The 22333-nt window shown below is 44.1% G+C and overlaps 1 protein-coding gene across 1 annotated transcript; it reads left to right on the top strand.

The window, feature by feature from the left end:
- Window positions 1–463: 463 nt before the first annotated feature.
- On the top strand, window positions 464–21962 carry LOC116945888 (Iroquois homeobox protein 5a-like). The gene is made up of 6 exons (XM_032960539.2): window positions 464–1684; window positions 14859–15077; window positions 15679–15773; window positions 16805–16964; window positions 17497–17617; window positions 18744–21962. The coding sequence occupies exons 1-6, from the start codon at window positions 1640–1642 to the stop codon at window positions 19463–19465; spliced, it is 1362 nt and encodes a 453-aa protein (XP_032816430.1). The 5' UTR covers window positions 464–1639; the 3' UTR covers window positions 19466–21962.
- The last annotated feature ends 371 nt before the right edge of the window (window positions 21963–22333 follow it).

Raw genomic sequence — 22333 nt, 5'->3', positions numbered from 1 at the left:
CCTCTTTGTATATTCCATCGTGTAAGCTTCCTCGATTGGACTGTGAGTGCACGCAGGCCTTGCTCTCTCCCTAGCAATGTGAACGTCTACAGGGTTTGTTGATGGAGATGGGTAGTGTCCCGTGGTCGTGTGAGCACTGAAGACACTGTTTTGTGCACGTGCTAGGTGATGTGTAAAAGCGTGTGCGCTGTAAGTGATATCGTGCAAGTATACTTGTAGCAGCACCCGTTTAATAGCGACACGGATATTTACATGATTTGGTTCGCGCGTGTTGTGCATTAACCGCAGATGACACATTAGTGTGCACTTTATTTAATTACTCTTTCCATGCATATAGGTTTACGCATGCACACACACGCACACACTGTTACATTAACGAAATAGGACATTGCGTATGATATTGTTACATCTCAAGTCGAGCATATTTAATGCATAATAACCTACATTAATATGTGATGCATTCACGTGATTCGTAGTTGTTTTTAATCCTTGTTTAATCCTCACATTAATATATATTTAAGATCACTCTGCGTGTGGATTGGGTGTATTCTCCTGTCCGAGTGGAGTTTGCTCCTTGGCTGCTTGGCTCCCACAATGAAAATGCGTTTTCCAAAGCGGCTGGGCCAGACATCCCAAGTAGAACTGCAGAAACGAATATTCTCGAATATTTATGTTTAATTAGATTTCTACAATACAAAAGGTGATCTTAATGAGCATTACTACATAGTCGAGGAATGTTCTGTTAGTGTGCACCTATGAAGTTAATTTAATGTGGTCATGATCTGGTAGGGTTAGAATCATTATTCCTAGGAAATATTCTGGGTTACCCTTTATTAACAGACGCATGTAAAAACAAATGTACACACGCAACCTTCACGCCCCCTCCGCAAATGTTACCCATCCGTTCCTATCGTATCATAACCATCTCAAGGAACAACAAGCATGCATACATACAAGCAAATACGCATGCACGCACGTGCCAGTCCATTCCCGTACCGTACACTTTCAACAGGACACTCAAAACACACGGGCATACGCTTACGCGTGCAAAGTGTGCGATCCGTCGCGTACATTATAGGCAGCATTTTTTTGGGGATTGGATTGCAACCCCTAAATACTAACCCTCCGCTCTCCGCCAGCCCTCCCTCCCACGCCAACCCAGCGTACCCTATTTCCCAGCAGCAAGCTTAATCAAAATGCACATGCCCTGCAGCGGATGGGGATGTCTGTACTCGCACGGCTCCGTCTTTTATCATTCGGAAGCGTGTGTGTATTTTGTGTGCGTTTGTGTGTGTGTGAGCGTGTCTGTCTGCATGGGAGCTTACGTTCTACCCCTCCCCCCCGCCCCTCTCCGGCGTTACACAGTAATTAGAATTGTTAATGCGCTACTGCAATAGCGAAACATGCGGATTGAATATTATTGCGACGCACGGAGTCCTGCGATTTGTTCCGGAGAAGCCAAGGTGGCTTGGTCATGAGGAGCCTTGAATCAAGATCAATTGTGAGCGATTGGAATGACTTTTAACACGAGTTGTTAGGTAGGGGGTCGGAATAGAGAACTGATAGGGTTGGTGTTCAAGATCTTTACAAGTTTCCATTTTTTTTGTTGCTGCTGTTGTTGTAAACGCGACGCTTTAAGATGTCGTTTGCGCAATTCGGATATCAGTACACACCTGCAACACAGGTAAGGCTGAACGGGCGTGTGTCTGTGTGTGTGTGGTAGTGTAGCGGTTAACGCGCTGCGTTACAAACCTGGCGACCCGAGTTCGATTCCCGCTCGCGGCCAACACCACCAGTGACGATAATCCGACCCGGTCCTGGGCCTCCCCTAGGTCGACTCAGTCTCAAATGAGTACCTGGTGCGGTGTGTCGTAAACATCGCTCGCTGGGGGGAGACAAAGGCGGCCGGGCGTGGTGCTTGCCACTCACCCCCGTCGTGTGCCGTTTGCCAGCCTTCAGAGATGCTCGCTAACAGCACTTGCCCCCCAACAGTGTTACAGGCTATACGGGGGATCTTTGTCTGTGTGTGTGTGTGCGCGCGCGCGCGCGGGGGGAGCGGTGGCGCAGCGGTTGAGCGAGCGGGCGCGCAGTGGCGCTCGGAACGCGGGGGTCGAGCTTGTGCGGTGTTTAATGACAAGAACGGCCCGTTCTAGGGGTGGCAACACCACGTTCCTATGGCCGGCTTAAATAGGTGCCAACTGTCTGTTGAATGCTGCGTGGAAGATAGATAAATCGGTATCTTTGTGTATGTGCACGCGCGTCTGTGTGTGTGATCGCTCGCGAATTACACAACGGAGTAACACGCGCATTGCCCTGCTAACCCGGCAAGGCCTCTTTTGAACTGCTGACCGTGCACAACAACGGTGGCACGTGTGTATCTGACTGAACCTGACCTCCTCTAGGTTGACTTAGCCGTAAATTAGTAGTGGTGCGGAGTGTGGTTAGAGGTTAGGGCTCCACTTGATCGTAGTCTTTTGTGTTAAGCTATACTGTAACCTATTATGCGGATGATGACATGCACTTTCCCCGTGTATTTTAAAAGCAAACATTGGGTTTGTGCCTGCGACAAATGTTGTCCAAATTTTACAGACACTGGGAACACATTTGGGGTGCGTGTTGACTTTCAAGAGTAAAAACATGCTGAGAATATGACAATAAAATAACTCCTGTCTCTTTATTAATATTAACATCGTTATCAATATGTCATTAAACTCAACACGGCCATTGCATACAAACACGCAGAGGCCGATGCGTGTCGCGTGGTTTGAATGCAGACAATGGATGATGTGGGATCGAATCGGTATATGGGAGCGGTGGCACAGTGGTTAGCACACTGCGCTGTGAACCCGGCACACCGCAGGTTCGAGTGCCTTGGTCACGGCTAATATCAGTGGCGAGTGCGACCTGAACCGGTGTTGTCGCTCACATCGCCAACCTGCACAGCGCTGCGTTGTGAAAGTATGGTCGAAAAACCACCATGTCCGTTGCGGCCTTCATCCAGCGGTGGATTTACAAAGGGCTGTAAAGTAAGTATTATGGTCTATTAAGTATGTCTCCTTCTGCTGTAAAGAAGTGGACCTTGCTTGGAACGTCAAACTAGATATTTTTTTCATTTTGCTGGCATGTTTGATGGCAAATGTTCAGTTATTGTACTTACACTGCTTATCTATCATACTCTGTATATTTATATATTCACAGGCTACACAAATAATGTGTACACATGTGTACAAGATATTAATTAACAACCATACATTGTTCTAAAACTCTAACTCAACGCTGCATGTATGATTTACAATGCAAGAAATAATTGATGGTTATACCACTTGTCGGTTTGTCGTTGTTAAAGCTACTTTAAGACAATATCAGCGACCTAAGTTCAATCCCTAGCTGTGGTGTACAACAGGAGTTATTGTAATCTGGTCCCCACTAGGTTGACTCAAGCTAAAATTAAAGCAGTGGTGTGTACAATAAAGAATTAAAGCTTTCGTGACTGCATAAAATTACTAATTGTTTTTTCGGTAAAGTCACGGTGGGCCTGTATATGTATTTCTGCTGACTTTGTACCTCGTATTTGTTCACTCTGTCTATGCTGGTATGTGCAATCAAGAGGTTGAACACGAAATTTAACACTCATCTGAATTTCCTGGTCTGCCAGGAAGTGTCTAACTGTGTTGTTGGCCTGACTGGTTATGCTTCACATATTTTTTTCTTAGGTTTGATGAATTTTCGTCTCTCATCTTTTTGTTGTATTTACTTCCATGATTTGTTCTTGACACCTGATGAAGATTGCTTGTGTTGCGGTCGAAACATCGTGATTGATTTATTTTAATATAATTTTATTGTTTTTCTACATACGTGACTTTACCGAAAAAACCAATGAGTAGTGGTGTGTACACTTGCACGGTCTGACAAATAACTTTATTGGAGGTTTAAATTATAAACAAATGTCCACTCATTCTTTGGGTCTTTAGGTAAAGTCGTGTAGATAGTACTCTTTGGTTCTTTCGGTAAAGTCACGTAGAAAGAAAATAGATTAAATAATAGAATACGACGTTTCGATTGCAACACAAGCAATCGTCATCAGGTAAGAATGAATGAGAAAACAAACCTAGTGAATTTCGATTTGAAGCTTTCGTGACTGCAAGGATTCATCTTCTTTGGTTCTTTGGGTAAAGTCACGTAGAATGAGAATAAAATAATAAATTGATAAAATAAAATAACACAATAATATTCTCACGACGTTTCAGCGCTGTCCTACCAGACAGTCTCGTCCCTTCACCTGATGAAGGCCGCTTGTGTTGTGGCCGAAACGTCGTGAGAATTTTATCGTGTTATTTTATTATTTTATTCTCATTCCACGTGACTTTACCGAAAGAACCTAAGAAGATGAAACCTAGTGAACTTCGAAATATAATGCAATACAACACAGAGTGTCGGCTAACACAACAGTCAACACCCTACCTGGTTGATTACGTTCTTCCAAAGATTGCTAAATTTGAGAGAGGCAAAACACAGACACGGAGACACATAGACAGACACACAAGCAGAGAGTGAGACAACACTGAGACAACACAGAGAGAGACACACACATACACAAACAGAGAAACAACGCCTCTGTGTCGAGGCCTTACATAGAGAGAGGGGGGGGGGGGGCAGAGAGATAGGGGGTGGGGTAGAGAAATTAGCATGTCAATGAGAGAGTTGTGTGGAAATCCACCCCATAGCGGCCGGAGAGAAAGAGCAAATTAACCTATAGACAAACAAGCCCGGCAAATTTTCGAGCGAGAAATAGGAACTTTAACACGTAGGTTTTCGCGACCAATATTATTCATAATAAAGGTTTTTGGGTTAGATCATAACCATTGACTGATTACCAATCGATTATATAATTACAATACAACCCCCTCCGCCTCAAATCACTGCACCTGAATTAGTTAAATGATGACGTCACCCTGCCGCTCTATTTAAGACCGGGAGCAAGCGAGGGCTTTACCATTCTGGCGAATTGCCCGATGATGCTGGATGTAATTACCAGCGAAACGTCGTACTCAAACTGTAAATGTTGTGGATTCACTCGTCAACACACCGGTGGGCTAAAGTAGTGAACTATTTGTCTTTTGTCAAGTTGATACTTTTTTGGTGATTGGCCGTGTCGGGTGGTGGAGGGTTACGACACATTTATAAATAACGCGATTTAACCCAAAAACCTTTATTATGAAGAGAAATAGGAAGTTTGAGAAAACAAACTTAGTACAATTTGGAAATGTAATGCAATGCAACACAGAGAGTCGGTTAACACACAGTTAACGCATAGCCTGGTTGATAACGTTCTTCCAAATATTGCTAAATTATAGACAGACACACAAGCAGAGAGAGACAACACAGAGACACACAGACAGAGGGAAAACAAACTTAGTAAAACTTCTGGTTGTACTAAGTTTGAGACAACACTCAAGCGCTGTCTTCCGGACAGTTCTGTTTCTTCACCTGAGGAAGGCTACTTGTGTTGTGGCCGAAACGTCGTGATAATTTTATTCTGTTATTATTATTTTATTTCCATTCTACGTGACTTTACCGAAAGAACCCAGAAGATGAATCCCTGCAGTCACGAAAGCTTTAAATCGAAACTTAAACTTCGTACAAATTGGAAATGTAATGCAATGCAACAAAGAGAGTCGGTTAACACACAGTTAACGCATAGCCTGGTTGACTACGTTCGTCCAAAGATTGCTAAATTAGAAATTAAGTGTGAGTTGTGTGGAAATTCTCCCCGTAGAGGTGGTTCAAACTTGATTTGAAGCTTTCGTGACTGTAAGAATTACTCTTTGGTTCTTTCGGTATAGTTACGTAGAAATAAGAAAAAATAAAATTACATAACATACGACGTTTCGATTGCAACACAAGCAATCATCATCAGGTAGAGGAAACACATAACCGCAGATATATATACAGACCTTAAGTAGAAGGAATTAACACAGATATACCAGGGAATACAGAGGGTTAATCAATAGTTTCCAAATTTTGCTAAACCCTGTTTGATTCAGTGTGATGCTCCGTCTCTCTGTATCCCCTGGTATATCTGTGTTAATTCCTTCTACTTAAGGTCTGTATATATATCTGCGGTTATGTGTTTCCTCTAGCTGATGATGATTGCTTGTGTTGCAATCGAAACGTCGTATATTGTGCAATTTTATTTTTTCTTATTTCTACGTGACTTTACCGAAAAAAACAAAGATTAAAACCTAGTAAACTTAGAAATATAATTGCAATACAACACAGAGAGTCGGCCAACACAACAGTCAACACCCTACCTGGTTGATTACGTTCGAAACGTCGTATTCTATTATTTAATTTATTTTCTTTCTACGTTACTTTACCGAATGAACCAAAGAGTAATTCCTGCAGTCACGAAAGCTTCAAATCACGTAGATAGGCAAAAAATAAAATAACTAAAAAAACTACGATGTTTCGATAGCATCAGATGACGATCGCTTTGTGTTGCGATCGAAACGTCGTAGTTTTTTTGTTATTTTCTTTGAACCTATCTACGTGACTTTGCCGACAGTTGAAGTCAAGATTTAAATGTGCACACATTTAATGACGTTTTTACTTTGCAGAACGGGGCAATTTTTTTTACCATATCTGGGGAGGCCTTAATCCAGCGGTGGATTGGCCAGAGCTGATGATGATGAATGTGGTAACTTGGCAGTCATTACCTTCGCATTTAAACCGATAATTAGTACAGTATTAGCACATATATGTGATATTATTAATGTGTTTCAAACCATTTTCTCTTTCCATGTTATCTGCACATCACCTACACAATCACAACATTTATTACAAGGTAAATATTGCACACAGTATAGGAATAATTAATTATACTTTATCCCAAGTTGCATTTGTAAACACAAAATATTGTCTTCTTGAGCTCATCCCGTCGAATTAGTAAATCTATCGAAGTCTACTTCACGGTGCACGGCATCTATGAACTCTTTTTTTTAAACGCTAAACTATTGTTATTTTTCTGACAGTTAAGGCCCACTCTACTCTACAGAAAGGTGTAGACAATTACACAACATCTATTCCACACGTCACCGCTTCAACCCTAATTATATATCAACGACTGAATTACTTTAAGGAAGACCACTGCTGCATTGTTCATCCATTTTCATAACCCGTTCGTCGAATACATTCGCCATGAAGAAGTGCCATTGGCTGAATCGTCACCGATGATGCATGTGCAGCATTCATTTTGGGACAGTGCTTTGGACGGAGGTGTTGCGGTTTTTGTCACCAAAATGTTGTCAGTGATTTGGCACACCACACCTTTCGAGCCAATGTTGAAGTTAACAGTTTTGCTTAATCACGGTTTACTGGCCAAAACGCCCAAAAACGCCCGGTGGCCAACAACAATCGAGACGTTAAATAATAACAGATAATGTTTTAATTTTCTTGGTTCTTTCGGTAAAGTCACGTAGAAGGGAAACAATGAAATAATAAAAAAAATATTTTTTTTATTATTGCTTAATCACGGTTTACTGGCCAAAACGCCCCAAAACGCCCGGTGGCCAACAACAATCGACACGGTTAAATAATAATAGATCATGTTTTAATAGTTTGATTTAAAGCTTTCGTGACTGCAGGGATTCATATTCTTGTTTCGGTAAAGTCACGTAGGAGGGAAACAATAAAATAATAAAAAATATAAAACAATAAAATTATCACGACGTTTCGACTGCAACACAAGCAATCATCATCAGGTGTGAAAACCACAACAAGAAAATTTGAAAAAAGTGGCGGTTTTTTTAACGTTAGCACCACGGAGAGCGATTTGACAGTTTGTTCAGATGGACGAGTCCATCTATGTTCGGAAAAGAGGAGGGGGGAGACGAAAAATAATGGATGCGGTCTGAAAGTCACCTTAAGCGTATATAATGTATATCATGTTTTAATAGTTCATTATTAATTTTATTGAGCAATGCTGTAATAAGAAAAGTATACGATGGGAGGGCATTCCAAAGTGGAGCGGTGCACGGTTGGCTACGTACGGTGCGAAAGAAGTTCAACATACATACATGCATACATGGGCATAAGCAGAAATATAAGTGTTATGACCTGAAGTGTGGTGGTGGTTGAGTGAGTGGGTCGGTAGGTGGACGATTGAGTGTGTAGCTGGGTGGTTATGCGTTATTTTGACCTGTAGTGTGGTTGTTAAACGCAGTGTGGATGAGGTGAAACAGTCAATTTGGAATGTGATGTATATTAAGGTGTATACACACATGTAGGTTCAGCATTTGTAAATGCTTAGGAATGTTTAAATCTTCAATAATGCATTGATTGCATGTAATTTATGATAGTTATAGTAAATACGCTGTGCACAGGCAGGCCTCAATGTACCCATAATACATTGTGTCTATGCAGTGTACACACTGGGCTGAAGTAAACACAATACTTTGGCAATCATAATGTAATTTGGTAATTAAAGCCATTGTATGCGTTGTATCACTATGCGCGTTACTGGCAGGTTACGCGATGAAATTAGAAAAGTGTTTTGTACGGTTTGACGTCGGATTTGCTTTACAATTCGTATGTCGCATTCAACAGCTCGAAATGAAATAACCAAGTTCAATAGCGATGGAGCGTTTGGCATTTGGGCATGGGTGGTGGTCAAACAGTCCAAAGAAGGAATTGGATTAAAAAAAGGGGGGGGGGGGGTCCGCCTCCAAGCTACAAAAGCCCCAAAACTCTTTTAAATGTAATCTGGCTCCAAGTGTGTAAGGTATAGATGGTATTGCATTATTTTCAAATTCTTGTTTTAAGAAACGTTGCCCTTTCCACGGTATGTTTTGCCGCTAAAATGTTGTCCTGTCACAGACGTAAACGTACACACGAATGTAATGTATTCATTACGGTCATACGTTTTAGTTTAAATATAGTAGGTGTGAACAATCAAAATATGAGTGTTTTTAAACGTCATGATTGAAATGTGTCAATTCCTATCAATTTCCTATCAAGAAGTCGTAAGTTTATTTTAAACATCATCAAGCAGCATATATATAGATTTATATTTTTGGGGCCCTCAAAATCCAGGGTCTCTGACTCTCAAGCGCCGGCGTTAATGGGGCCCCATTCCGCATCGCTATGCACGCCAACTATCAAATCGACTCGTACAGTCGATGGTGCTTATTGTTCTTCGAAGAAGGATACTTCTTCTCAAAATGTTAGCTTTATAACACATGACAGTTTAAGTCAGTGTTCATCATCAAGGTCTAAGGTAGTTTTTATTTTAATGTGTATTGTTACACGAATGCTCGCGCAGTTGTTACATTTGTTAAATTATACTTTTAAAAACTGGGAGCGCATATTTAGTTGTTTGAAGTTCATTCGCGAAAAAAACGACGACGCATTTACATGGTGTCACGTCACTGTGGCAACGTTACATTCCTTGTTTTTCTTCACAATTGAAAGGTTAAAAAGTACAGGTGCAGCCCTGCAATGGCTTACTTATGACATTGCTTGGAGAAGGGCCTCCAATACAGGGAGCTACAGAGAGACTTTGTAGATGGTGTTTGGCCTTCTTTTCCATGCCCTGTAACAATTACATGCAGATGGCCGGATTGCAGAGTGGCAGCGTTCGACGACTCACGACTTGCAAGGTTACGAGTTCAAATCCTGGTCAAGCATCGACTCAGCCTCTCATTTCACCGGGGTTAATAAAACGACAGCCACTTAGCAGGACGTCAATAGTGATCGTTCCACAGATGAGGCCACCTCTTGTCATAGAAATATGGAATTAGCCACCACCGCTATCTCATAGTGGCTAAACGAGATGAGTACTGTCTTGTGCTTAATTTAATTAGGCAGACACACTGGCTTGCGTTAGCAGCAGCCTAGTTGCTCAAGCAAATATAAACATTCATATATATATCTATTTCAGCCTTTTGCATATAAATTATATATTCTGTGAGTGGCCACGGATTTTAGAAAATTAATTTTTAGGTTCAAGTCAACGCATGAAGTAAGCCCTGGCCTAGAATATTTGTAATACTGTACACGGGCCCTTCAAAGACCAATGCACTTATTCCATTATACAATTAGTCCTTAAATACGGGTCTTCAGGCTATGTTTTACTATTACGCTGATGTGATTTTTTTCGGAATGTAGTATTCCAGTTACGTTTTTGTTGTTGTTGTTAATGCATCGCTCTGTGTGCACACCCAATTGCCTATAATCCTATATATTAGATTCGCAATCGCACAGTCCATAAGTATTGCTCGGTTCTAAATATCATGCACTTTGAGACTTCAAGTTCTTGAGATAACATTTCGTACGATTCCAGAGATACGCGCACGTTACAAACTGTGGTTATTATAATTATTTGCTGTCTTAATAAACGTACACATACAATAGCAATGCTAATTATGATAAAACAAGAGTCTTCATGTTGTCACTCAGAGAAAATATCGCATACATCCACTCAATAATATATTTTACTATGCGTTCATCTTTTAATAATTTGAATTGATCCTACTGAGTATTTTATTGTACAATTACATTGTTAATGTGTCCATGTAGTCCACTGGTTTTTTACGTGATGCTTATTTAAAATAAGCTTTAGTTTATACAGCCGCTTGTTCAGTTTTGTGTTTCTTTGTTTATTTACATGCAGTCATGTATATGCATAGAAACTATACACAGGCTTTCACGACCAATATAATGATTCGTGATGGGTTTCTTTTTTGGGTTAGGTCGTGTAAAAAAATAATGTGTGTTGTATACCCCCTGCCACTCGGCACAAACGAGCCAAATGTATCACTGCATCAGCAGCACCGCCAGTGTTGTTGTTGTTGGAGAGCAATCTCACCGCATTTAAATTTAGTACCACGTTTCGCTGGAGATTTACATCCAGAATCATCAGATTGTTAATTGCCTATGTCAGGTGGAGGAGGGTTTACAACACACATTTTTGTTACACGACCTACAACCATTAGAGACACATTATAAATCTCGTGTTGTAATTACAGGCCCTTTATTAGTCTACTGCAGGAGGAAGGCCTCTCTACGCCTATTGGTCATGGGAGTTGTCTGACTATGCTGCACCACGCTCATCAGTGTTGTTTGGCGAACGAGGTATTCAGTACCGATTTAAGATATCACTCACAACCGATGCTAGCCATAGCCGGGAATCAAACTCTGGTCGCCAGCTCAATAGCGCAGTGTACTCCCACCCTCCCACCCCATGTAGTCCATGTACAGCGCTATCATTCACCCTACATCGCAATGCTACATCACGGACGCCTGCTGCTGGGGTTAGACCGCTAGACCCGCAACCGTGATGTCGTGAGTTTAAATCTCACTCGAGGGTCAACATCATCGCCCTGCGATGGATAACCCCAGAAGTCGTTCTGTGGGGACTGTGTTGGAAAACATGTACAAGCACACAACAAAATAATCGTAACATTGTAATTAATACTGCTTTGTATAAGCATACTCTATGCGGTATTCTCCAGATTATGAGATGCATTCCCCCCCCCCCTGAATTTTAAAAGAAAAATGTGGGGGTTGCAGTAGGTGTATGTGTCTGTGTACATGACTTTGTCTGGTGTACATTACCAGATATGTAGAAATGCATTGTCACTGAGCTCAAGTTTGGGGTGAGTTACTTTCTAGAGCATCTTAAAATATGGAGAATATGGTACATCGTTTCTGCTATGAGGGGTTGATAGTTTAGAATGTGGTATTTTTTTTTGCATTTGTTCTACGGAGGGACTGGCCCCTGCCATGGGAATGTGGTATTTCCAACGAAAACTCAGGGCCACCATCGGAGACGATCGCCAACCCAGTGAGACGCGGCGACTTTGAGCCGTTATTTAAACCGTAAGAGCCATCGCTTTGTGTCCACGGGTTGCTTAGAACAATTAGCATCCAGACTTTATTGAAACTGATGCATGCTTTCACCAGAATCCAACGCAGGTTTTTTTTTCTTCTTTCCAGAGCGGATGCGATGTGCTCATGTTTCTCTACCCTACAGACTAATCAGGCAGCTGAATTATGAAACAGCTGCAACGTGCACAGAGTGAGGCTTGGGGTGGTATTGGCAGGTACCGCTAAGATTTCCCGTAGAAGTGACTTTAAAACCACTTTAGCAACGGAAATACACTGGAATTATACGGCTATTCTGACATTTTAACACTTCAGAATGTTCTATATCACAAGGCATTCCTAATGACTGAAGTGAGAGTGAGTCGACATCAACTGCATTTCAACTTGCAACCTCATGAATGCCATTTTGAGTGCTCTGCCAAAGTAAAGAACATGTCCAAAATAATGGAATGTTTAAATTGAAAAAAATATTGATAGAAATTACAGACTGAGGATAATATTATTTTATGACACTGCAAAGCACTTCTAAATATCAAACGTATGGCACATTTCTATTTAAAGTATGCAAATTGTAGAGTATGCACAGCAAAACATGTAACAATACAGTATAACTAAAGTATATTGAAGGATGTGCTGTCACTAAGTGTAAGTAACTGTGTATATGTGTGTGTGGAGTGAGTGGCAAGTGTAGCGGTTAGCGCTCTGTGCTACGAACCCGGCGGCCCGAGTTCGATTCCCGCTCACGGCCAACATGGTGAACCGGTTCTGGGCCTCCTCTAGGTCGACTCTGCCTCAAATTAGTACCTGGTGCGGTAGGTAAACATCGCCACTGGCCACCCGCCCCCTCGTGCGCCGTGTCAGCCTCCATAGGTGCTCGCTAACAGCACTTGCCCCAACAGTCTATCAAGGCTATACGGGGGATCTTTGTCTTTGTGTGCATGGAGTGAGTGGCATCCTTATAGCCGTTTACTGTGTATATGGTGTTATTTTAGCTGTTGCCAAGTGGCTAATTGCAAGTGTTTTACAGCACAGGAGGCACTTTTACTGCCTTGTCGAACAATTGTAAACACGTTTCTTGAGAACAGCGGTAATGTCACGACTGCAGTGAACGCATGCAGCCCCTGTTGCAGAAGTGTGAGCCAACCGTGGACAGAGGTGCTGCTAGGAAGCAATGTTAGCTAAAGGCCGCACTCCCAAATTATTTAAGTAATCGATTATTCGCACGATGACCCCAAACAGTGAGACAGACATCGCAGTTGTCCCTAGCACCGATCTCTTACTGCCATGGCAATAAATATCATATCAGTGGCCACTATTTAACCAGTTAGCGAGGCCCATTGACATGATTACAATTGGGAGATTAATCCGTACAGCTGTTACATGCAGATAGACCGCAAGGCAAGTGGGCCAGAACACTGTTACAACAGGTAAAGCTTATCTTTGCCGACCACACTATTAAAACATTTGGGCCAAAACGACAATTCCCTATCCACTTTACAAGCCTCAACACATCCCATTAAAATAAAAGGTGTGACGGTGGTGTGGCCACGACCCACAACAGCGCGATGAACAAGTCTCATCTCTCCACGAGCCACACATTATCCTTTGATCGTTGCCTTTCCCTACCACGTGAGGCCTCGCAATTGACGGAAAGCAATATGAATCCTTTATTGCAGTGATCTAGGCAAGGGTGGGTGGGTTTTGGAGGAGTGATATGTAGCAAATATGTTGGCAAAAACAACGGGTTTTTTTTTTATGCCGAACAACATGCGCTACGCTCTCGAAAACGCACCGGAGGTGTTGAAGCAAAGTAGTTTTATGCGTTAGTTTTTCCAATCGTAGATTATCATACACAGGGTTAGCTTACCGTTGTAAACGTAGTATCGAATAGCAGCAGCTAATGACACACTGGGAAAAAAAACTGGTGACGTAAACATTTTGTTTTGTTACTTCAGTGGGAAGGGTATCTGTACAGCATGGAGTCGTGCTGGTTTATCCAGAGAGACATTGAAGTAGCGCTCATAGATTGGTGAGCGAGAAGAAAACTTAAATACAAATATTGGGATGAGTCTACAAAAGTCCATCTTGGAGGTCATACATCGAGCGTGTAATTGGTGTGGAATCTGGCAGAGGGAAGAAATGCCGAGGTGTGGTGTGTTGTATGTATGTATGCATGTTGAACTTCTTTCCCACCATACATAGCCAACCGTGCTAATTGGAGGTGCGGGGGAAGGACAACAAACTAAACACAAAATCAGTTCTAAAGAAATTTGTTTTCAATATAGATTTAAAAGTGCATAGCTTCAGCGGTTTCCTAATATCAGAAGGAAGAACATTCCAGACGGCCGCAGAAGCGCGTCTGAAAGCGCGCGATGCAGTCACCGCTTTTGTTCGATGGCTCGCCAGAAGCCGCTGCGAGGGATGAACGGAGTTCGCGTGGATGGTTCATGCTCCTTGAGATCATCGAGGTATTGCGGTTCGTTTGTTGCAAGCGCTTTGTGTGTAATGAGTGCGACCTGTCGTGGTGCCACACACCCGGTCATGGCTCTGGCTGTGATGGCCTTGGTCTCGGTCGTGATCTCGACCACAATAAAAGGCAGCCGTGTCTGGTTTTTCGTCGTGGTGCAGCACAGCTTTACCGATGTCTGTCCAGGTTTGCTCCGCGTGTCGTTTCGCACCGTGCCCATCGTTTCGCTGCACTTGCTGGGTGCTTCTTTTGGAACTATTCACCCAGTAAGCATGAAAATGTTGGGCCAATGTTGGGGGCCAACATCGGTTCAATGGTGCCAACCACGCGCCAACGTTGCACGTTCAGCTGGACATGAATTCAGTTTTTCAAGAAGCTTTGAATGTGTTGCGCGGAACTCCGGACGTCGTTGCTGGCAAACACGTGGCACAACACGAACACACATCGGAAACACGCGTTCTCTTGCAGCTGCTAAAGAGATTGACAAACTCTGCCTTTTCTCTCGTAGCTCGTGTTGCACAAGTCCACTGCTGAGGTGTGCGGTTCCCGGCGGGAGGATGGCATCTGCACGGTTGGAGGCAGGGTTGGGATTGGCCAGTGCCCCATGCAGAGCCCCTTTGACCGAGGGTTATGCGTAGGAGGGCTGGGTGCATTTTCCGCAGCCTCCCCAGCGTACGAAGCTTACCTCTCCTACCACGGACAGCCACCGTCGATATATACGCCGATGGTACGAAGCACCCTTCAAGCACGGATATAACAATGTGGGCGAGAGCCTAACGGGGAGATCGAGGGCGCCGCGGTGGCAAGATGTTAACTATCTCGCCTGGTATACAGGCCATGGGTTCATTGACGACCCTGACGCCTGTATATTTGGAGTTTGCATGTTCTCTCCGTGGTCGCGTGGATTTTTCTCCGGGTCCTCTGGGTTTTCCCTTTCACGTTTTAAAAAACATGCGTTTAGAGTATTTAACAGCTATGATGCCTTCCTGTACACATCAATTGTGGAATTCCCTTCCTCAGTCCATTAGGGCATCTTAGTCTGTTCTACTTTTTAAATCGCGTCTTAAAACTCATCGGTTTTTACTGGCTTTCCCCATAACTTAAGCTTATGTAAAATACTTTGGGGCCTTGTGCGAATTGCTATATAGAAAACCGAGTTTATTAATATATATGGCACAATTAATGATTAATATTATTACTTTTGTCTGGTCGAGTACCATTGTTGTAAGCGCATGCACTTGTACAAGCTCTTTACGACGGAATTGGCCAGTTGACTAGTTCATATTCCAGTCTGCAGTAGACTCGGCCTTTCTGTTGTGGACCTGCAGGCTGGATACGAGCTTGCGGATGGGACCAGGTCGGCTCTGGCCCATGGCTCTTACTGCACCTACGATCCCACACTCTCCCACTACCCCTGCGACAGGTACTGACGGGACGGCCACATTTTCAGCTCAATCGGGTTGGTGGTCTCGACAAGGCCAAGAGCATTGTATGTGCAATGTGTTGGGCACGTGACGTGTGTGTAAGACATGATGGGAGTCGTGACTTCTTGTTGTTTGTAAGCACACTTTTCCATGTTGAACGTAGATGATCAGCCTGCTTACTATTCACCAATCCTTGAAATGTGTGTCCAAAGTTACATTTAGTATAAGATAATACTGCTACCAGAGACGCAAAAGTCCAAAACATTTGTTTAAAGAAACTACCAAGGCAATGTGTATTGGCATGTCTGTGACATGCACTTAAAGCTTTGCTAATGATAAAATACATAATTGAAAATGACAGTCATGTGACTCTCAAGATGCTACTTCAGTGCCCTCTAGTGATACCACTGGAGTATGACTTCTAAAACCTTTGGTGAAAATTCCACATTCCCCTGGCAGGGATCAGAAAGTCTATTCGATCATTAATGCTGACTTCTATGTAAAGGGGATACTCATTTGCGTCATCCAAGATGATGTATTTGGTATAAACTCAATATCCCTCTTCATGAGACCTTGACCTCCAATGTGTGTGTGGTCATTTACAGCTTTGGCTGACCATTGTCTAAAAGTTGCCAAATGTCCAGTGATTTCAGAAATGCTGTCTGAGGGCCTCCCCGTTGAAGCTTTTCTGAGCATCGGGACTTTGTCTCTAGTTTTAAATTCTTCTGGTCTCGTGCTCAACTCACGTTTCTTGCAAAGGGTCGGGGCTATCTGAGTCGTCGGAGGGGCTAGATGAGCAGTGGGAGGGGCTAGCCGAGCAGTAGGAGGGGCTAACTGAGCAGTTTGGTGGAGCTAACATGATATTGAACCCCAAGACAATTTAACTCTGTAGGCAGGGCTAGTAACGGAGCAGGCATGGCCATGTACAAGTGGGCAGCGTTGAGAAGGGGGGCAGGTAGGGCCGGTGGCTCACAGTTGGGTCCTCGGTGAGCCTCTCGGAAAAAAAAAAGTGTCGTCGATCCACCCTTAGGTACGGCGCCGCAGAGGCGAACGTCACGCGGCGCAAGAACGCCACTCGCGACGCCACGGCCACGCTCAAGGCCTGGCTCAACGAGCACCGCAAGAACCCGTACCCCACCAAGGGGGAGAAGATCATGCTGGCCATCATCACGCGCATGACGCTCACCCAGGTGGGCGGTTTCATTCAAATCTGTGAGCGACGTGATGACCCATCATAGCGGGGAAAATTAATGCAGGTTTTGGCAACAAATTGCTTTAACAGCAAGCAAAAGGTGTGTAGTGATTTCCAGAAAAGCTCAGCCTCGTTCAGTTCTTTTGAGGTGGCGGCCTGGATAAGGCAGAGAGCATTTGTGCGTGCAATGCACATCTTTGTCTGTTGTTAAATCTAGACGGGTGTACGTGTGCACGTGTGCGTGTGGGAGGAGTGGTGGTGCAGGCGTAAGCACACTGCGCTACGATCCAGGCCACCTGAGTTTGATTCCGATCGACAGCTAACATGAGTGATGAGTAGGTTCAGAACTTGTCTTGGGTCTGCACTAGGTTGGCTTAACCTTTACTAGTCTGCTGCGCTATTTATCCAGCCACCTGGGTTTAAGTTCCACATTGGCTGCGACGAACCAACACACTGCCATTGCACCTTTATCTCCGTCGCTTGGTTTTGCACGAATCTGTTCAGAGCTTCACGTGAGCCCTTTCATTCAGATCTCCACTTGGTTTGCCAATGCTCGCCGACGTCTTAAGAAGGACAACAAGATGACGTGGACTCCCCTGGGCAGCCACAGCCGGGACGAGAAGCAGCCTGAATGTGACAGCAGCCACGCAGGTTTGTTCACCATGACAACTGTTTACCGGTAGCAGGAATCGATGGTTGCAAAACGTGTTGCTGGTCGAGGCATTGGTTAGAGAATGCAACTCGAAATCAGAAAACTTTTTTTTCCAACAGTGAATTACTTCCTCTTGTTGAACATAGTATATGCAATACCGTAATATCGAGTAAGCATACATACACCACCATTGCACTGACGTATCGTAGTGACTTTCACGTTCCTTTTTTGGCCGATTTGATCTTAGTTCACGTTTTAGAAAGGAACGGTTACTACATGGACTTCGTGAAGGTTGTCTTTTCCCACAATTGTGAACATCGTAAATTCAGCAGAGGCCTTGAAGACATCCATTAAACTTCCCCATAGGCAGTTCTTTGGCTATACGACCTGTATGAGTTGCTATCTAAAGCCGTGCCAACCCATTACGAACAAATAATTGTATCGGCTGCAGAAGGACGGAAGGCTGAGTTGAACCCCCAATCTTCAGTTTAGCTCACAGCCTTGCGATCGCGAGCCAAGCATTCCAACCACATTGTGACTTGATCAGATTGATTTGAAGCTTTCGTGACTGCAGGAATCCATACTCTTTGGTTCTTTCGGTAAAGTCACGTAGGTATCAAATAAAATAAATCACGACGTTTCGGGCGCAACACAAGCGTCCGTCATCAGGTGGGAAAGCCGTGGTCTGCTGCTGAGGCAGACTGTTTTAAAACGGTTTGAAATGGGTGTAGCTCAAGGGTCAAGGAGAAGTGGGCGGGGCTAGTTATGTTAATGTGAGAAATTAGCATGTAACCAGTTACATGCTAGTAACCAGTTACATGCTAATGTTAATGTGAGAAATTAGCATGTAACTGGTTACATGCTCATTTCTCACATTAACATCACTAGCCCCGGCCACTGCTTTATGACCCTTGAGCTACACCCATTTCAAACCTTTTGAAATAGTCTGCCTCAGCAGCAGACCACGGCTTTCCCACCTGATGATGGACGCTTGTGTTGCGCCCGAAATGTCGTGATTTATTTTATTGTATACCTATGTGACTTTACTGAAAGAACCAAAGAGTATTGATCAAATTGTTATATGGATTGCGCATACACACACAATTTTCACTTCTTTATCTGCAGATCAACATGAGGACAATGGTGATGACTCTCGACTGATGGACGAGGGGGACGAGGGCAGAGGCGATGACCACCGAAGAATTTTCAGCCCAGCCACAATGAGCAAGCGCTCGGTGTCCCCTACAGGGAGGCACAGCAGCAGCAACAGCAGCAGCAGCGACAGCAGTGAGAGCAATCTTGCCCTGACTGTCCAACAGCACGCACCGCCGATCCCCAACAGCTGCCGCCACCACCACAGCGACGGCGACGACGACAAGCAGCACCTCGCCGGCCACTCGAACGGTGGACATTGCGGCGTGACGGGAGACGGCGGTCTTATCGATGGCGCCACCTGGGAAGGACGAGCCGAGCAGAAGCCTCCGGCCGCAGACAAACCCAAGATCTGGTCCCTAGCTCACACGGCGACTGCTCAGATGGGCGAGCAGAGCCGCTGGTCCCCGAGGCCTGGCTCGGTGAGCGCCCTGCCTTACTTCGTCCCGCCGCCGCCGCCGCCACCGCCGCAACTTGCCGTTGACTCCGGGGGCAATCCCTCCACGGGCATATCCCCCGTGGAGGGATTGCGATGCTGGGCGAGCGAAGCCTACCAGGGAGGCTTTTCGGCGGCGGGAGATCTGCTGTGGGGAGGCGATGGCGGCGAGAGGGGATCGTCGTTCTGGACCGACGGCGGTGGCCTGAGGTTCAAATTGGCCGCGGAGAGGGGCACGGATGGCGCTGGGCGATCATGAAGTGCCCGGCCTGGCTTGATGCGGTAGTGACTCGGCGCCCTCTGCAATGGTGCGAAAGGGGGCTTCAAGTGTAAAGAGGATGCCTTGAGGCTTAGAATTTTAAGAATAGATCTGCCTCATAGGAACATAAGGCAGATCTGAAACATGGTAAGACCAATACCTTGGCTGTGGCTGATCATTGTTTTGGTGTGGTGGGCTCACACGAAATTGATTTCTCTAAGACGAAGGTACTTTGCAAACCCACTGGCTATCAACAAAGATTCGTTCATGAAGCCATCCATATATACAGACATAGACACAATTTCAGCCGAGAAGATGGGTACACACTTAACAATCATTGGAAGGACGTTATCAACCAGTTTAAGCCATAACTTGCTGTGATGTTCCCATCCTACCACCTTCCGATGTTAGTCGTTATTTTCAGCTCTCCAATTTTACATTAACAGGTTAAATTTCTCACACAAACACAGCCACCTTCGCTCGCAGACCTCGGGGTGGCAGCGGCTCTGTGATCCTACATTAGCATGCGAATCTCTCACATTAACATAGCCACCTCAGCGCACTCGCCGTGGAGGCCGCTCACCGATCTTACATTAACATGCGAATCTCTCACATTAACATAGCCACCTCAGCGCACTCGCCGTGGAGGCCGCTCACCGATCTTACATTCACATGCTAATCTCTCACATTAACATAGCCACCTCAGCGCACTTGCCGTGGAGGCCGCTCACCGATCTTACATTGACATGCTAATCTCTCACATTAACATAGCCACCTCAGCGCACTCGGCGTGGAGGCCGCTCACCGATCTTACATTGACATGCTAATCTCTCACATTAACATAGCCACCTCAGCGCACTCGCCGTGGAGGCCGCTCACCGATCTTACAATGACATGCAATTTTTTTGCCTGGCAGCCCTTTCATTGGTGGAAAGCCACCACGAGTGGCACCGTGGACCATCACTTATATTAACATTTGCTGCTCCGCCCATGCCGCTGACACAACAATTTGCCTTCAGAGGTTAACCCCCTATTCCTGATGACGACCGCTTGTGTTGTGATCAAAACGTCGTAGTAGTTTTTTTGTTTGTTTTGTTATCTGAACCTATCTACGTGACTTTACCGAAAGACCCAAGGAATAAGAATAGAATTGTTGCTGATTTATCCAGCATAGCCACAGTAAGGACGAAAACTTTTTGAGGAGGGTCCTGATATCATCACCAATGACATTGTTTCTAGCTATGGGAAGAAATGGGAGAAACCTGAGGAAGAACATACAAAGCTGCACAGAGGAAGGGGCCGGAGTCAGGAATCGAACCCAGGGAGCTTTTTGCCGCGAGTCAAGAGTGTTACCACTGCACCAGCCTGCAGCCCCATTGGACCGATGGGTGGACACATGCGAAGTGGTGCGGCGAATGCTTCTCGTCTTGAATTTGTTGGTCGGACCCATACCTCCACAATGGAATGGTACACTCCACAAGCAGTTCTTTCTGAACAGTTTTGTATTGGATGCAATGCTTTTAAATCACTGTTTACAAAATAAATCGCCATATTCTCAGGATTATCAGATACACTTTCTCCCCCTATATTTTACAGCACAGGTTGAAGGTCGTCTTATAATCCAGAGAATATATTCCCTTTCAGAAAACATGTTTTAACCTAGTTGTTCAGAATAATCGTCCAGAAGACATCTCTCTCCATATTAAAGCAACAGGTTTTATAATAATCTAAGAAGACTTTCCACAGTACTGTATTTTCCTCATTATGAAACACACTTCTATCAAAAATGACCCGTAAGTTTTGGTCCATCTTACTTCCTGGAGCATCTTATAATCTGGAGAATACGATATTTAGGCAGGGGAGCAATATTGTTAGAGCACTCAACTCACAATTGCAAGGTTGTGAGTTAACATCTCAATTGGTAGTTGACTCAGCTCATCATCTCTATTGGAATGATAACATAGGTGCCACTTTGTAGAAGCAAACTGTGGCTGTTTTATGGAAAGACTCATCCCTGCCATGGGAATGTATAATTTCCACCACTAGTTCAGACTATCATGGGGATGAGTTGGATTGCCTCGACCCCTTAGTTAAGAATGGAACAGTCTTAATTATATTTCCTTTGCATCCTTTATATGATTGGTATGAAAACCTTGGAATATTCCACTACTTGCAAAGGGGGTAAGGTGATGTATCTCCAAACCCGTTCCATGAATTAACGTTTCTGATTGCAATAATATTTTTTCAGCTTTCCAGTTATTGACAATAAAACCAAATAAGAACACAACCCTTTTGAATTTTCAATAAAGAGTATCTGTGATTTATTTAATGAGTACATTGGTACAGATGATCATACACAAACGTTGTGCAGTCTCGACTTTTCAGCTGGGTTATTTTTAATGTACGTATTTAATCGATTGCTTTTTGTTTAGTTGAAACCACACATCGCTAACGTGGTATAAAGCCAGCCAAAAGTAAATAAAACACTTTAAATAAACTACTCGTTTCAGCAACGCATGATTATGGGCAATTTTGACTGCTGCAAGTACCCCATTGTCGATTTTGTATTGCTATGTTTTGTTCATGGAAAGAACAAGGCCACGAATAATTGGCACAACACCGACTTTCTGTGCTACCTCTTAGAAGTTGGTCAAAGCAGGCAGGTGTCTCATATACCCTCCCCAACCCAGAGCGTCCACGAGGGTTCATAACGCTCCTGTCACATCAGTGGGCCAGTAGTGGTGAATATGGTTGTCACCTGTCCCGGTTTTCTCAGGATCATCCTTTTGCAGAGGCAGTTGCTGTCCTGAGAAATCTGTCAGTTGTACAGGGACATTCAAGGTCTTTTTTTTTATTGGGTGCATAAAA

Source organism: Petromyzon marinus, chromosome 25 (assembly GCF_048934315.1).
Source record: "Petromyzon marinus isolate PM22_M1 ecotype Great Lakes invasive population chromosome 25, UKy_Petmar_22M1.pri1.0, whole genome shotgun sequence".
Classification (NCBI taxonomy): domain Eukaryota; kingdom Metazoa; phylum Chordata; class Hyperoartia; order Petromyzontiformes; family Petromyzontidae; genus Petromyzon; species Petromyzon marinus.
The sequence above is the reverse complement of the archived record's forward strand: the minus strand, read 5'-3'. Positions and strand labels throughout refer to the sequence as shown.